At 36.6% G+C, this 18,488-nt stretch overlaps 1 protein-coding gene across 1 annotated transcript in view; it reads right to left on the bottom strand.

Moving 5' to 3' along the window:
• The window catches only part of TENM1 (teneurin transmembrane protein 1), a 334,457-nt gene that overhangs the window by 248,645 nt on the left and 67,324 nt on the right, over positions 1–18,488 (bottom strand). Inside the window, exons 6-7 of the mRNA XM_034950131.4 lie at positions 16,979–17,173; positions 13,637–13,837 (exon numbers count right to left, since the gene is read on the bottom strand). Of these exons, the coding sequence (XP_034806022.2) occupies positions 13,637–13,837; positions 16,979–17,173 (396 nt within the window). The remainder of the gene's footprint in view (positions 1–13,636; positions 13,838–16,978; positions 17,174–18,488) is intronic.

The following is an 18,488-nucleotide window of genomic DNA, read 5'->3' on the forward strand; positions in this document are numbered from 1 at the left end:
AAATAATCATTTTTGGTAGACCTTCTCCATATTTAATCCACTTTGTCAATAATTTCATACTACAAGTTAACTTGCTTAGTTACCTTGGCGTTGGAATAGAATCAGTTTAATTTGGAATATGTATGCAGTTATATTTTCCAGGCTAAACTTGATACTGCCATATGCTAAAGCACTGCTGCCCAATAGAAATATAATGTGAGCCTTAAGTGCAAGCCACATATATTATTTAAAGTTTTCTAGTAGCCACATTAAAAAGTAAAACAAAATTATTTAGTAAAAATTATTAAAATTAATTTAAATAATATATTTTATTTAGCCCAATCTATCCAAAATATCATTTCATAATGTAATCAATATAAAAATTAATAAGGAGATATTTTAATTAATCTTCCATACAAGTCTTGAAGAGCAGCTAAAGGAGAAGTGTCTCATTGGTTTCAATGAAAAGAAAAGTTTTATTTTAATTGAGCTATGAGTTTGTCTATCTTGAGGACACTGTGAATTACATAATTGATCATTTTTCCCTCTTGTGTTGGTTAAGAGGGAGTTAGAAAGCTACGGTACAATTAGACATTACTTAGCTATGCACATGACTTCCTTAAATAAAGATTACATTTCTCACTTCCTTTACAGCTAGGTGTTTTCACATGACTAAGTTATCGATCAATAAAATGTAAGTGAATGTTTCTGGCAGTAGCTTCAGTGAGGTCTTCTTAAAAGAAAGTAGAGAAGTCCCTTTGCCTCGTCATTTCTTCATTTCGCCTATAGTGAGGATGTAATAGCTAGAGCACTGGCTCCCACTGTGTACTATAAGGGTAAGGGCTCCATCCTAGAAATAGTACAGTGGTGAGCTGGAAGAAGCTTTCTTTCTGAAGTCACCATACAAGCCCTGGACTGCCTGCCTCTAGATTTCTTTTGCCTAAAATAAAATAATACTTCTATCTTGTTTATCTCTTTTTTTCCCCTTGGGGAGGTACTTCCAATCACTGAACTATAATCTTAGTTGACACATCAGGAATGTAAATTTTCCTTGAATGTGATTTTATAATAAATAGCATGGCTCAAAGTAAAGGTAGTGAAGAGGCAGAATAGCTACTTGTTAACTGACTTTCCAGTAAAACATATATCTGTATTCTGCAAACACAGGAAACAATACCATTTGGATAGTGACAAAAGAACATAAAGACTTTGGAGTAGAAAGAATTTTCATACTCCTTCAAATTAATTCAGCTTTACAGTGTTTAAAGATGAATTTCCTTGAGATTTATCATCTACTAATTTATCTTCTACTTACAAAAGATTTGTCTTTGAAATGTGTCTTTACATTGAGAATTGACATACAATGCCAACAATAGCTACAATCTATCATTATAATTTAGTGCCCACTATGGGAAAAGCATCATGCTATGTGTTGCACATATGTTATCTCATTTAACCCCTACAACTATATTACAAAATATTAATTATTTCCCTATTTTACAGGAGAGGCTCAGAGAATCCAAGCAACTTACTCAAGGTAATACAATAACTTGGAAACAGGCCTGGGATTTGAGTTCATTTCTGTCTGAATTTTTCCATGCTGAATCTCTGACAACTTTTATAACATTCTGATAGTCAAGAAAAAGGTCCCAGGATCCTTCCCCATATATGCTCATTGCCAACTTTCTAGAGATTCAGTGGAACTGTTGACAATGGGTAGAATCTGTTAAATTTATAGAAGGCTCTCTGAATGGTATATTGGATAAAAGATCTAAACCAGAAATCACAATACCTGTTTTTCATACTAACTACGTGCCTAATGAGCTATATGACTGTCCATAAGTCATTTGACCTTTCTGGAACTCAGTTTCCTCATCTATAAAAGGAAAGGGCAGAACTAGGTGACATCTAAAATCTCATCTATTGTCAATATTCTATGATTATGACAAGTCTGTCAAAAAAAGAAATGAACAAACAGAAGACTGTTGGAAAAGAAAGTAGGCAATCATATTTAGAGTGCCTTAACTTTCATTGCTTGATATGCAGAATTCAATTTAAAAAACGAATGAACCTTCAATATCTTTCTTGGTAAAAAAGAAAAAAAATGAATGAACCTAGCAGAGAAGTGTGGGAAGCTTGTTTTGATTGTTGAAACTACTTATTCTTGACTCCACTATTAACCTCACTGACTTTAACTGCTATGGTTCCTGAAATGTCTTTTGAGCAATATTTCTTAGAACATTCTTTGCTAGCATGGAATAAGCTCTTCTAGTTTTGTGGAACTGGATCTAATATTGTTACCCATACCTTAGTAGACTACATTCTTAATTTTACTGGAACTTAAGTTGTTTTATCCACTTAGAGTAAAAATGCTAATCACTAAAAATGAATTGAAATGTGAATTTAGGTTACAAATAGTTTGCAGATGTGTAAATTGGGACCCATAGTGGTTCAAGTGCCCGAGATTATATGGAAAGTCAGAGCTGTGCCAGGACATGGGTCATCTGCTGATTTGAGTGACCCAGAGATTTCATGAGGGTCCAGAGTGAGCAAAAGTTTTTAGCTACCTTGGGCCTGTGCAAGTTTAGGGATATATATTGGGATATATATCCAATCTGGAAGAAAATGTGTGTTGCAGAGACAGAGTAGAAGAAAATGATCTGTCTTAGTCTTGGGTCTATGAGGATGTTAAATATCAAGCCTCCTCTGAGACCTCATGGCCACTAGCCAGGTTTCATGTGGGTTTAGCGTTCGTATTTGTACTCTTTATTTGGCCTAAAGAATTGCAACATGATATTTTAAAGTTTACGCTGATTTGTAGCGTAGGCAGGTTTCTGACAGAAACAAATGTAAATCCTCACCAGAAGAACACTTTCTTCATACAGGACTTAGAGAGATTTCCAACCTGTTTGAGCTCACAATTTAAAAAAGCCAAAAACAAGAATGCAATTAATATCCAAGAGTTCAAAGAAGTAACAAACCATAGACCCACATCCACAAAGACTTCATATGCTGTATTTATCAGATACTGTATATAAAATAACCATGTTTCATGTAACCAAAAACACAATTAAGACGCAAAAAATTACCCAAAATAATGAGGCATATTTTTTTAAAAAACTAAGTAAATATTTTAGAAACAAAAAGTAATCATTGAAATGAAAAATTAATAAAAGGGTTAAACATTACAACAAGCATAGCTAAAGAGAGATTTAGTGAGCTAGAAGATAAATACGGAGAAATTGCTTATAAGATAACAAAGGGAAACAAAGATAGTAAGTAAGAAAAAGGAGTAAAGGACATGGAGGCTAGAATGGAATGGACAGTCTAAGGGAACTTCCAAAAGGATACCAAAAGGAGGAAAATCAAGATTCAAAGAAATAAGGACTGAAATTTTTCTATAATTTATGTGAGACATGGGTTCTTATATTCAAGAAGCTCAGCAAGTCTGAAGTAGGATAAAAATAATGAATCTGGCTGGATGCAGTGGCTCGTGCCTGTAATCCCAGCACTTCGGGAGGCTGAGGCAGCCGGATCACAAGGTCAGGAGTTCGAGACCAGTCTGGCCAACATAGTGAAACCCCATCTCTACTAAAAATACAAAAAAAATTAGCCAGGTGTGGTGGCATGTGCCTGTAATCCCAGCTACTTGGGAGGCTGAGGCAGGAGAATCACGGGCGAAGGTTGCAGTGAGCCGAGATCAAGCCATTGCACTCCAGCCTGGGCGACAGTATGAGACTCTGTCTCAAAAAAAAAAAAAAAAAAAATCCATACAGATTTTTTTTTTTTTTTGACAGTCTTGCTCTGTCACCCAGGCTGGAGTACAGTGGCGCAATCTCGGCTCACTGCAACCTCTGCCTCCCGGGTTCAAGCAATTCTCCTGCCTCAGCTTCCCGAGTAGCTGGGATTATAGGAGCATGCCACCACACTCAGCTAATTTTTGTATTTTCAGTAGAGACAGGGTTTCACCATGTTGGTCAGGCTGGTCTCAAACTCCTGACCTCATGATCTGCCCGCCTTGGCCTCCCAAAGTGCTAGGGTTACAGGCATGAGCCACCACGCCCGGCCCATACTGATCTTTAAGAAAGGATATTGGGGTGTGAATTCTACCAGTGGCCTCAATTCTGAAGCATACACAATAAAGTAACTTGCCCTGCCTCTCAAAGTAAAGGAGTTCATTCAACTCTAATATGAAGAAACTATTACTTACCCTACTCATACTGTGTGGGTGTTATGAGACTAATAGAAACATTTTTGCTAGGCTACTGGAAATTTGGTAGCTGGGGTACAAGTCAAGTTCTTTATAGCAGACTCGACTACCCATTCAGAGTCTCTATGAGCCTGACCTTAACAAGTTTCTAAGTGAAAATTTATTGTCCTCACTCTTTACTGAAGAAATAATTTATGTCCTTCCCATCCCTCTTCTCCTTCTCTCTAATGATTCAGGGAAATATATATGTAAATCAAATCTCTGGAACAGTCCTGTAGGTATTTTGTATCATCAAAGCTCAATATGCAATCCAAACTCTAATAATGACCCTGGATCATGGCCATAATGATGAAATAAAAAAAACACTGGTATGTATTTGGAGAAAAAAATAAAACAATCAGATAAATGCAGGATATTTTTATTACAGGAATAGTATCATTCAGCTTATTTGGGGTAAGCATATGGCGTACTCTTCTATATCTCCAATCACCTGATTTTGGAACACAGGATTGGGATAATTTATTCTGATCCTTCCCCATGGCCACTAATTTTTACACAGTTGAATTATGGCTTCCTTCAACCTCTCTCAGCCATCTCCACCACAGAGCCTTTCTACTTTATCCTCCCCTGTCAGAGAATTTCCATGGCAGCAGGGCAAGCTGTAGTGGTAGACACTTTCTCCATAGGATCTCTCATATACAGGGACAGACACACCTTGTAAATACTTCCTTTTGGGATCTATTGTCACTTCATATAGCTAAAAATGAATTCAGAAAAATGACAAATAGCCAGTGAATCTAGAATTCAGAATAAGAGTTGAAGGAAGGGGAATAATGAAACACAAGATTTACCTGTTTTCTTTTGACATTTCCATTGGTCTGTCCAAATGGATTCTTACTGTACTGTACTTGATGTAAATAAACATGCACTCAGGTTTACTTACATTTTCTTGCTTCACAATTGCCATCTTATTTAAATATATGTCTCTGGTTTGAAAAATAGTTTTAAAGCTTTAATGGCTTGGAACAGTTAGTAGAGTTAGCTCAGACTTATAGAGAGGCAGCTGCAAACTTACCTTTTACTTCAAACTTGTCAAATTGTCAAAAGTTTCACTATATATTGCATTGTTGCCTGCTAATAATGGTATAACGTGTGGTTTTATTGTCTCAGAACAAAAATGTAAAAGATGTCTTTTGAAAACATTTGATATTTGATGTGCTTTAAATTGCCTTACAATCTTAAATTACTATATATATATATAATTATAAAATCTTATGGCCATTAAATGAACTTTTGTATAAAGATAAAGAATTTTTGGATCTGAGACTATTTTGTGGTTCAATTTCTACTTTCATTTGGGCCAAAAAAGGCCTGGGGTGACAAATCATCTCTGAGTCGGATGTATGGCTACGATACCACTATAATAGTGTGATTTTTTTTCCATTTCATATCTACCTCCCAAAGATATTCCTGTAGATTCAGTCTTACACACTTAATTTGACTTGGAATTGTCTTAAGGATGCTTTTGAATTGTATTTCTAGTGCCACCAATGAATTTCATTTACTTCAATAATCTAGAGTTAATGTTTTAATCTCACTGTAATGTTAATGAAATAGCTACCATGTTTTATGCAGATGCTTGTTTTATTTAACCAATCAAATCAGAGTCACCTTAATGTTTATCTTTTATTTTTTTACTGAGTAGAAAAAGAATTATTTTAAAATAAATGTGAGCACAGATTGTCATACTTTGAATATCAAGATGAAAATAATGAAGCCTGCATATGAATTAGGCATAAGCTTTTTGTCTTTTATCCACTAAAAAGCACTATAAATCCTCCTATCATATTTCTGTGACTACCTATATTTCAACTTTTTTCTTGCCCCATATGATCTGCAGAAATGAACTTTAAGTCCAGGGAATTTGTAGCATTATGATAATATTAACATTATTGCTAACTAATAGAAACTTTTTTTTTTCTGAGAACTCAGTTACTATTTCTAAGAAACCCAGGTGTGTGTCCAAAGCTGCAGAGAAGAATGTACCTGCAATCCTAGGTTCCTAATATGGTGACATTAACTGTCTCTTTGTCTACTGAAGATGCTAAATTCTAGATACCTTATATGTGAGTGGGCTTTTCCCTTCAGTGGCATGATGAATAGCTGCGTAGTTATCCTCATGGTGTGTGCATTACATTTTGAACAAAGATTCTTTAACAGATGGCACGTATGAGCCTGCTGTAACTGTTATGTGTAAAGGAAAAAAAACACTGTGTACACATGAATCATTTCATAAGACCTAATAAATTCCTAGAAATTGCAGTAAAGTGATGCATTACATGTGCTAGACACGTAGAGTCATGTGAAAAATCTTTTGATTATTGGCACTTTCAATAAACGGGAGAACTAATAATGTTTTTAAAGCATATGGTACTTGTATAATCAAGGAAAGTTTCCTCAGCAACAACAATTATATAAACCTCTTACAACCTCCTCCTCTAATTATCTGTTTTATTAGTAGATGCATATCATCATCCATTAGGGAACACTTCAAAACGTAATGAGACATTGTTATAATGAAGATATACACGCATACACATGTTTATGTGTGTGTGTATGTGTATCTCCATACATAAAGGGAAATCATCAAATAACATAGTCTATATATCAAAATGTGGATGTCCTCATAATGAAAACAAAGCTATTTACAATTAATAAACTCAAGAGAGTTTATGAACTAAATGTATGAACCATTCATAATCAGTGTCAATAGTTCAATATACAGTATTAAGAATCATAGATCTCAGTGTTGGAAAAGACCTCATGGGCCATTTTGCTAATCTTCCACTATTTCACAAATGAGGTGGCTAAGACTAAAAGAAATTAAGTTATTCACGGTCACTGTGTGTGAATACATGCACACCCACACATATACTGATATCTTTCTGATGGACAAGGTGGACACATGTCATAGGATAGTGTAAAAAGAAATATCCTTATAACAAAGCCTTCTGACATGTTAAGGAACTAACCTTCCTTAGAAGGGGCACATCATGATAATACCTTATATGATTTCTGCTGAATAGCAAATAGTATGTTGAAAAGAACCTCAAGGCCTAATGCTTCACATCTCTCCAGCTGATTAACCCACTTCTAAGATACAGCATAATCAGAGAGGATTGTAGCAGAGAAAGGACAAGAGTTGGCCTCTCTATTAAATGCTTACCACTTATAAATTTTGCTGTCAGTTATTTGCAAGTAATGATAGAGGGAGTGGTTCAAAGGAGGTTTCATCAAGAAGAGAGTAGTACAAAGTTCTAAACTGCTTTTATGCTCTCTTTCAAAGACTATGTGACCAGGACAAGTCAGATTTTACAAAAGGAATATAGCAGATACATTGTGCAATGCTGATCTCAGAGGCTAGGGCCAATACCCTTAGAATAGGCTAAATGTATTACTGAGATTTCATGATAAGGAGTTATGTTTTAAGGGAGCATGATTTGACCTGTGGTATATCCAAATCTAAAGCATATTATAACAAGCTTCTATTGTATTCCTCTTCAGGTATTTTTAAAGAATGAGTTAACCTTTGTGAAGTGTCGTGAGGTCATCAGGTTAAAGAAGCCTATATCAAATATCATTTTAGAGCTGTTAACAATACTCAATGTACCTAGAAATACAGTCTGAAAATAATCAGTAAACCATTCACTATAGTCCCCCTGGTATCAGAGCAGCACAGTTAACATGCTAACAGCTAAGCTTCATGTGCTTAGTGGAAGAAAATGATCAATGGCAAAGAGCATATCCACCTTTGAAATGACATGATCCATTATAAGAATCAGATGTTAAATTGCTTCCTGTACTGAGCACACTCAATTAAAAGTCTGCACAGTGAGATCATCTCGATGGTTAAATATGCTCTGTGGGAACAACCTTTATGGAGCTTAAAAATCACAGAAGGACTATTCCTACCATGACACTGGAGATTTGGAAGGCATTTCCTTCCCTTATTTTCCAATCTGCTAGTTTTATTAGGAAGCCTTTTGCCTGAGAGGCTGCTGAGTTTTGGGTCATACCTATCCACCCTTTTGCTTCTGTGAACAAGAGATGATTCTAGTGATCTTTTTTCTTTGTGGTCCAGAATGGATGAATGTGGCTTTGGTCCAGACCTCTGTACAAAAATGTGTCATTTATGTACTTGGTATTTGATGTCCTTTATCTCCTTTTCAGCAAACTAATCTATTCACCTGAGTTCTGTCTCCTTGTCTAACTTTTCCTTCTTCCTTTGGCAGGAGTAGGGCCTGAGGGCTGAAAAGAATGCTAGACATTACATAAAATCAGCAGACCTGGTTTCTTCTGGCAGGTTTGCAATTAGCCGGGTCTATGACCTTGGACCAATTATTTAACCTTTCTGGTTCTCAGTTTCTTCATGTTTCAAAAACTCATATATTTCTTGTTCATTTTTTACCATCTGTTTCTCCCTGACAGACTGCAAGCTCCGTTAGTGCAGGAATCTTTGTTTTCTTCACTGATATATCCCAAAAGTGTAGCAGATGGCACAAAGAAGATATTCAATGAAAATTTGTTTAATAGATGAATATTTCACATCTTGGTTAGTAGTGTTACCATTCATATAGTCTCCCAATATAGAAATCATGGAGTCAGTGAAATCCCTGTCTCCCCTTATACCCACATAGTCACCAAGTGCTATTTTCTTTTTTCTTTTCTTTTCTTTCTTTCTTCTCTTTTTTTTTTTTTTTTTTTTTTGAGACGGAGTTTCGCTCTTGTTGCCCAGGCTGGAGTGCAGTGGCACGATCTCAGCTCACTGCAACCTCCGCCTCCCGGGTTCAAGTGATTCTCCTGCTTCAGCCTCCCGAGTAGATGGGACTATGGGCGCACGCCACCATGCCTGGCTAATTTTTGTGTTTTTAGTAGAGACGGGGTTTCACCATGTTGGCCAGGCTGGTCTCGATTTCTTGACCTCGTGATGCACCTGCCTTGGCCTCTCAAAGTGCTGGGATTACAGGTGTGAGCCACCGCGCCTGGCCCCAAGTGCTATTTTCTAACCCCTCTCATATCTGTCCTTTCCTTTCCATCTACACTTAAATTCCCTTATATCAAGTTTGCATCATTTTTTTGACTATATTCTCCAAACCATTTACCGAATGGTAATGGTAATGGTAATCTCCAAGTCATTTACCGAATGACTTTGCTAAAATGCAAGCATGGTCATGACACTACCCTCTTTAAACACCTTAAATGGCTTTCCTATTGTCCTCAGGGTCAAGTCCAAGCTCCTAGGCATGGCATACAGAGACCTTCATGATCTGTGGTCTTTTGTGATCACTTCCTCAACCATCAGTAAATATTAAAGACTCTTTGCACATTGTATCTCTCTCTCTATCTTTTAGCATTTAGTGCAAGGTATTTTCACCTTTATTCACATTTGCCTCCCCAACTATAGATGTTTCATCCTTCTTTGTATACTATTGCCTCACATGCTGTCGGAGACATAATAGGGGCTCAGGCTCAAGAAATGTTAGGCAAATAAACAAGTAAATGAGGAGGTTTTGACTAGTGCAGTAGTTCTCACACTGTGAGGCAAACTGCTTAACTTCTCTGTGCCTCAGTGCATTAAAATCCATAGGGATGCTGAGATGGATGGAAGAGGAACATTTAATGAATATTGAATCAGATACCTACACTTTTTTCCAGATCTAATATTCTATAGGGCTATCATTTTTTCCCCTCATCATTTCATTTGTTTTGGTGGGTAAGGGTTGTTCGGGGTGAGAAAGGAGTGGGGTAGGGTTTAGGGTACTTCATCTGGAAGAGAGAGAAGGAGGGGGCAACATACAGGCATGTTCATAATTACCCTTTTCCTCCCATTCTGTGATTTTCTTCTTGGCCAACAGGACTAGTGCATGTCTTTGTGTGTTAGGGAGTAGGAATGGGCAGGGAAAGAGAAACTCTCAGTACATTGAATTTAATGTTAACTCAATGGAAATACAAATATTTGAATTTATGCAACTGGAGAGTAGTACATTACCAGGAATTTTATCTAATTCTGAGGCATCAGGAAGGGCACATAAAGGACGTGAGTGATCTGAGGGAGCAATTATATGATTCAGAATCACTGTTTGATCAATATGTATTTATTAAATCATATATAAAGAGGCAAGCTTTTGACTAACTGTAAAGCACCCTACCATAGTAAAGACATTAATGTTGGTGTTCTCTAGGGTTCTGATTTTCTTCATTCTCATTTTCCACACTCTCCCTGGACAGTAGCTTGCATTCCTGTGGTCCCAACTATGTTCCAAATATTTGTCTCTAGCTCAGGATTCTTCTCTAATTTCGTTCTTGACTATCAACCCCTCGCTGGCCATATGCAAGCGGGATCTTCTGCAGATGCCTACAACACAGCATGTCCACAACTGAGCTCACCATAGCTGGCCCCTCTGCCCCAAACCTACTTTTCGGCCTATGTCTTTTCTCTCTCAGTTGGCGGCACTTACTTTTGCCTAGTCATCCAAAGCAGTTACCCTGTCTCTTTTCTCTACATCTACCGTGGTCATTCCTCTCTAGTCTGTTTCCACCTCACCATTCTCACAACTACAGCTTCAATTCAGGCCCTTCTCACCATCATGCTCCTTGACTACTCCAATAATCACATTGCACATGTCTCTTAGTTCCTTATATCATTCAGCTACAATTGGTCTTCTCAACAGTCTATCTCAAAGGTGGTTTGTTTTAAATCACTCAATGCTTTCCTATTGCAACAAGAAGAAATGCAAATTCCTCAGCATAGTGTGTAAATAAAACTCCCTATTTTCTGGCCCCTGCTCATCTCACCAGTTTTATCTCCTTCTGCACTCCTAGGCTATAGCTATACCCAATGGCTTGCAAGTCCCCAAATGTGTCATTTAGATTCTTAGCTCTATTTCTTTGTTTAAACTGCTCCTTCTGCCTGAAATGTTCGTTCCTCTCTTGTCCATGTGATAAACATGCAATCATCATTCTGGTGTTAATTCAAATGTTAAGACTTCTACAAAACCTTACCTGACTGTAAGGCTTCCTCTCACAAAAATAGTCTACTGCTCCCTCCTTTGTGCTCTGTGACACAGGGCCCTGGACATGGTCCAACAATGATACATTTTTATACGTGGTGAGTTAGATAATAAATTTTAGAGGACAGTGCAGTATAGTGGTGAAATGTATGAACTGTGAAGCCAGAAGCTATATGATTATATGATTGTCTCTGGGCAAGTTATTTCACCTCTCAGTGCCTTGGTTTCCTCATCTGTAAAGTAAGCATGATTATCATACTTACAGAGTTGTTATCAGTGAGTTAATATATGTACAATGCTTACAATAGTGACTAATACATAATAATTATTATGTGTTTGCTACAATAATAATAACATTAATATTATCATTTTTAACTTAAAGCTCTAAGCCATGATAGTGTATCTGAAACATGGAAGGATGGAAAGTATTCAGTAACATTTAGTAAGTAAATTAATAATCAAGTTAGGTCCCTATTGTACAGTCTCATAATACCCAGAAACTTTCCCTTTGTAACCTTTTTCTAACTTGTTCAATGTCTCTCTGACTAAACTGTAGGATCCATGTGTGCAAGGACCACATCCACCGTGTTCACTACTATAACCCTAGCATCAAGTACCATGCCAAGCACTTAGCAGGCACATGTATATTTGTTAGACATAAAGGTTATGGAGGTTATATATACATATAACCTCTATATGTATATAGAGATATACATATCTATATCCTATGCCTAAGGATATAGATATATATGGTTTTTAAGATTTTCATTTTAGTTATTATTAGATTACCTTTAGCATTTTGATCATTTTCTGAAATTGTAAAATGTATTCCTCTTTCCTGTATTACGTCTATGTGAGGCAACAAAATTTCAGTGAAGTATTGTTAGAATTGCAGTGAATTATTACACTAAAATTAAGCCTTTTAACAGAGAAATTCTCCTCTTTCCTTATGGTGTAGGCACAGACTTTTCAGCTCATGAGCTAATCCAGTGGTACAAAAAGTCCCACACTGCTTCAATCTTTCCTGCTTACCACGTCATTTTACATCTTTAACAAAATTCATAGGCAGAGGCTTTCTAAGAGTTACCACTTATTAATTATACTTATTTAATGAGTACATGGTTTGAAGAAATGGTATAAAGAATGACTTGTTATTTTTAGAGCTTATAATTCAGGCGAAAAGACAAGCCATGTGCACACATATTTACATCACAATGTTTTCTGTGCTCTTTAGCAATGTGCATGGTAAGATTTCAGGGGATCCTGGCTGGTGCAGTGGCTCATGCCTTTAATCCTGCCACTTTGGGAGGCCAAGGCAGGCGGATCACGAGGTCAGGAGATCGAGACCATCCTGGCTAACACGGTGAAACCCCATCTCTACTAAAAATACAAAAAAATTAGCCGGTCGTGGTGTCATGCGCCTGTAGTCCCAGCTACTCGGGAGGCTGAGGCAGGAGAATCACTTGAACCGGGGAGGCGGAGGTTGCAGTGAGCCGAGATTGCGCCACTGCACTCCAGCCTGGGCGACAGAGCGAGAATCCATCTCCAAAAAAAAAAAAAAAAAAATTAGGGGATCCCTGTTGATGTGATCAGGAAACAGTTTATGGAATGGCTAAAATTATAGTTAGTCTTGATGGACGGGTTGGATTTCACTAGGTGGAACTACAATAGCATCTCATGAGGAGGAAAAGGCATGGAGAAAAGCATAAAAATATGGTTCATTAAGGGTAAGGAGAGCACATAGATTACTTTGGCAAAGGAACGATTTATGCAGGAAGCAAAAATAGAAGATAGGCTGGAGAAAGATTTTTGGAATAGTTTGTGGTAGGCTTTTGATCACAGACTAGGACACTTGAAGTTTATCTACAGATAATGGGAAACTATAGAAGATGCTAGAGTAGGGAATGAAAAAAGGAAAGCAATGTTGTAGGAATAGCAATTGAGTGGCAATATAGCAATATGTAAAATGGGATAGAGTTCCTGGGCTAAGTTGTGCTTTTAAGTGATGGGACACCCAGTAGAAATATTTCGCAGATGGTTGGAAATGCCAGATTATTTGAGTTTGGGAGAGATATAATTTGAAATAATCTGCATAGAACTGACAGTAGGAGACTTGGGAATGTATTAAATAACTGTAGGAGAATACAAAATGAAGACAGAAATTCAAGCACAGACCTACAAGGAAAAACAAGATGAAAAAAATAGGTAACAGCGTGTTATAAATAAAAATGCAGTAAAATACTAACCTAGGACATACCTGGAAACCTCTTAGGACTCACAAAGGTGTACAGATCATATTTTAAGAAACACTGCCTTAAGGAAGGAACAGTTAGAATTTAAGAGTAGAGGAAGGAGAAGGAAATTAACTCCACTACACCTGTTGAGCAGTCAGATCCTGTCCACTTGGGATCACAGCTGCATACTCCAGCGTCCAGAAGAAAAGTTCCGTGTCCTGAGCACTGCTCTTGACATACAGGAAGTGGTGTTTCACAGTTAACTCCTCCCCAGCCAGTAGAACAGTGACATTCTCCTTTTACACAGATACCATGGTTGGAACACATTGGGTCTAGGCAGTCCTCTGAAGGCACAAAAAAGTGGTGGGGAGGGGTGATTAATAGTGAACAGGTATGGCCAACATACCTTAGCATGATGAAACGGAGATTACATTGATTTCCTAGTTTATATCATCAATGCTGCTTTAATTAGGCAATAAAATGACTCATGCAAACACTCTGTCCAAACCATATTATTAACACTTCAAAACATGGTGGGGTATCACAATGGTTGCAATCTAAATTTAGAAGGAAAAGGAAACCACACATGTGCTGTGTGAAACTGTGAACAGTGTGCAGTACCCCCACACAAATAAGTGGGTGGAGTACTGTGGGCCTTCAACAGGAATTGCTCAGCTTCGCAAAAAAGCCCAAGAGTTTTTGCTAAGTCATTCCTTATCCTTTCTGAAAATGGAAGCAATAGCTCCCAGAGAAGACTTTTACTTGATATGTCTAGAGGAGTTTATATAAATTTTTGAAATTTGGATTATTCAAGGTATTGGGTGAGGTGAATGCTGTTGCATGAAATAATAAAATTTACATCAATTTATTATAATCTCTCATTTATTCCTTAAAAGTACTGAAAATGTAATATTTTAAACTTAATTTAAAAATTCATTTCTTCATGGCTTCTCCTTCTATGAGAACACGGTGACATAGTTTTCAGGGTCTTAGAATATCACAGATCCAATTCCATTTGTCTCTGAGTCTGTGAGTCTGGAAATTTTTGTATACATTCTAACAAATGTGTATACTGTTTTAGAGGTAGGTTCTTATGCTTGCCTGGGGGAAAAATTGTTTTGTGATTTTAACTAGTAACCATTCCATGGAAAATAGAAAGGTTGATTTCCAAATTTCTAGTCTTTCCATACAAATAAAATGGGACTAAAATAACTAATCGTAATGAGGACGTATGATTTGAATTACTTTTCCAGCAATGCAAATAGACTGTGACAACCCGCCTGCATTTCCAAGACTGCCTAGTTTTAGGGTGTGGCTTGGGTCTGTGGAACAGAGTAAGTCTAACTAAGCACTATTATAATTGGTGTTATTGCCACTATAATTAGCCCAAGATCTTGGAGTCATTAGCACAATAATTTATTATCTGAGCTAATAAGCAAATAAATACCAGAAGGTACATCTAATTTGATTCATGATTTGAAGAGAGAGGGAAAGTCCAAAGTATAGAATCTGTTTTCAGAAGAAGGCCATTTTGTTATATTAAAGAATAATAATTTTAATAAAGTAATATTTAACTTAATATAGCCTATTTTATTAAGAAGCCTGCTTCAATGTATTCATGGAAGTCATATTTAAATCATTCATGTCATATTTAATTTAGAAGCACAAAATCATATGGCTAAAGGGGCCAGGCAGGTGGCATACAGGAAGGAAATGGGCCATATGGAAGAAAAAAAGGGTGTGTTGGGAGCAAACTGAAAGTAAGTGCCCTTTTAAAAAGAACTGCTGCTACTTGGCTCCAGTTGATTGCCACCACGTAGCAATGTGGGCCCAGGGTCACCAGATTTTCTAGTGTTTAAAGAAGCCAGAAATAGGAATTCTCATGTGGCAGTTCCCTATTTTTAAATTTTGGCAAATAAGTCACATTAAACAACAGCAACAGCAGCAACACAGTGTGAGCCAAACAAAACCCATTCAGAGGCCTGGTTCAGCCTGTGGGCTCCTGCTGCAAAGTTTGACTTAAAACATCTTTTTTTCTATTGCGTTGGAAAAATTTATACCATTAAATGTACTGAGCATTATTCCTTAATATCTTGGTTATTCTACAGATATTCTTAGTGACCCTGGAGAAGACAAATTTAAGTGAACTCTTTTCTAAACTGCTTACAAAATTTAAATTAGAGGGGTCTAAATTAATTAGATTACATGTTTTTCATGGTAATTTGTAGATGTGATAGTATTTTTTTACTAACACTGTGTGGGTCTATATAGCATATGAATTTGCAACTTAAATATAATTATTTCAGCTGGATCACCATAAAAACACTTTCTGAAAGTAACTCAGAAACTCCAGTGCCTTGTCTAGGCCAAATGCCATTTATATATAATATAAATGGCATATATATATATATGTATATATAATATAAATGGCATATATATATGTATATGGCAGATATATACATATATATGCCATATATATGCCATATATATAAATTTATATATATGGCATATATATATAGACATATATATATAAATTTATATATACATATACATATATATATATATATATGGCAGATATAATCGTCACACCAAAATTCTACTATTGCTAATGGGAGGTGAAAAGCTAAAGTCTTGCTTGTTCATGGAGTGGAATGAGATTAAACCCGTTAGAATGCTGTGTAATAGTCTTAATGAGACATCTTTAAAAAGCAATTATTGTGCATTTCCAGCAGCCTCTTTCCCGAACAACAGTTATGATGAGACCATCTCCCATGGTAATGGTTTAATATTATTTCTGAAATCAGTCTTGTTTGAGGAATGTAGCATGAAAAACGTCTGATTACTAGTAAACTTATTTTCCAGTGCGTCTCTTTAAATGATAAAACTTGCCATTTCAAAATTTTGGGGGGATAAAGACTCCTTTGGGGTGAATTTAATATAAAGGCATGGCTTTGAAACTCATTAGTAGTAAGCCTGCTTCCTTAGGCATGGAGGTCAAGTTTCAGCATGAGGTATGTAAAAATAAATAATATAAAGCAATAATAGTAATGGTAATTACAAAACACTCCCAAAGAAAACATTTGCAAAATGGCTGCAAACGTGCATATATTATTATTTTTATTATGTGCTTTAAAGTGAGATGTAGCATAACGCATTCTGTAATAATGAAATCATATGAGTTAACACCTAAAATCATCAATATGGACATTCTCAACCTAGAAAATAGTGAGAGAAATTAGGGATGTACAATACTATTTTTCATTATTGCTCTGAAAGTGTCACAGATACAGCCTCATGTATAACATTAGAATCTGTCAGAAGAGACAAGAGCTCCGCTGACCCAAACCCTCCGCTGCATGTACTAAGATGCTGAGCATTTATTGTTTGCAAAGGCCACTTGCATCTCTACTAGGAGAACAGAATGACACCTTGGACAACTGAGTGAGAGAAAAGCCTGAAGCAATAGATTAAAATGGGATTCTGACCTTCCTCGCATATTTCTCCTTTGTATCCTGGCACACAGATGCAGACTCCCATGATGCAGGTGCCGTGGCCAAAGCATGTTGGATCAATGCATTGTTCTTCCGGAACGTCACACTCTGGCCCCTTCCAGCCATGCCGGCAGACACAGTGTCCTTTCTCGTATTCTCCATTCCCACCACACAGCACAGGGCAGGAATCTGAAGGTTGGCAAATGAACTTGTAATGTTCTCATAATGCTTTCAAAGTCTCCAAAGAGCAATTCTCTATTGATTTTCGTATTTCAGGCAAAAAATTGTACTATTTCTGTCTTACCCTTTATTAAATAGGCACATGTTCATGATTACAAACAGAATTTTCCTCTTATGGGAGTGAAATAAAGGTAAATTTAAAATATCCTGAGTGGAGAAATTATTTCAAGTACTTGCATTTGATCTCACCCTACTCTTAAACTGTTATTGTTATTATTTTAAGCTAGGATTTTTCTTTCTTATATTTTTCTTCCTCAGGGAGATATGTGTTTACTTTTAGGAAGCAAAATCTGAAAATTTAAAAAGCAATAAATGAAGTTATTAATGTTATCAAATATTATCTTTAAAAAGTTGTGTAATTAAATAGATTTCTATTGGACAGATGTCTGTTCCTATAACACATTGTGCAGACCTTTATTAGAATGCTAATTCTGCTTTGTCATTGTTAGTCTCCTTATTAAAACTATGCACTTTTTGAGGACAAGGCCTGTATTTTTTGTCTTATTGATTTTTTAGTACCAACCATCACCTCCACACTCAACCCCCACCTCCTCAAGATCTATCATGGTGCTGGGAACCTAGCAAGTGTTTTAGAATTCTCTACTGAATGGAATTTAATAGAAAGAAACCAAGTGCCTGAGAAACCTGATATTAAAATATTAGCAGACTGGGAACTTTAAGAATACAGTGAAAATGAGCAGAAAACATCTCTAAAATAATAACTGTAAGTCTACGGGAAAACATGATGTGATTTACCTAAAGCTTTTCAAAAATTAAACTATGGGCAAGTCCAGGAAGAGTGAAGTTTGCTAAGTTTGACTTCTGACTTTCCAGTCGTTACTTTGTAGGCTCCTTACTCATTTGGTGATAACCCACCCCTTCCACATACATTGGTGTGTACAAGCAGTTATCAACTTAGTTCACTTTTAAAGTCAGCTCATTATGAATTAGTTTGTGAAGGAAATACAAGCATCACATAGTGACTGGTCAGACAACCTATGTACAAATCCCAGCTGTTAGGTAACCCTGGTTAAGTCACTTAAACTCTCTGGCATTGTTTCTTTGCCCATAAAAATTGGATAATAGCAGACCTATCTCATAGGGCTATTGTAGGAAGTTGGAATTAAAAGATGGAACACAAAGTGTTTAGAACAGTGCCTGGCATAGTAAGTGCTCAGCTTTTGGCAGCAGCCATAGGGAACACTGCTGCTGTTGCTGTCACCACTACTAATGTTACTTACTATGACTATTACTACTAATTCTG

The sequence above is a fragment of the Pan paniscus genome, chromosome X (assembly GCF_029289425.2).
Source record: "Pan paniscus chromosome X, NHGRI_mPanPan1-v2.0_pri, whole genome shotgun sequence".
NCBI lineage: Eukaryota > Metazoa > Chordata > Mammalia > Primates > Hominidae > Pan > Pan paniscus.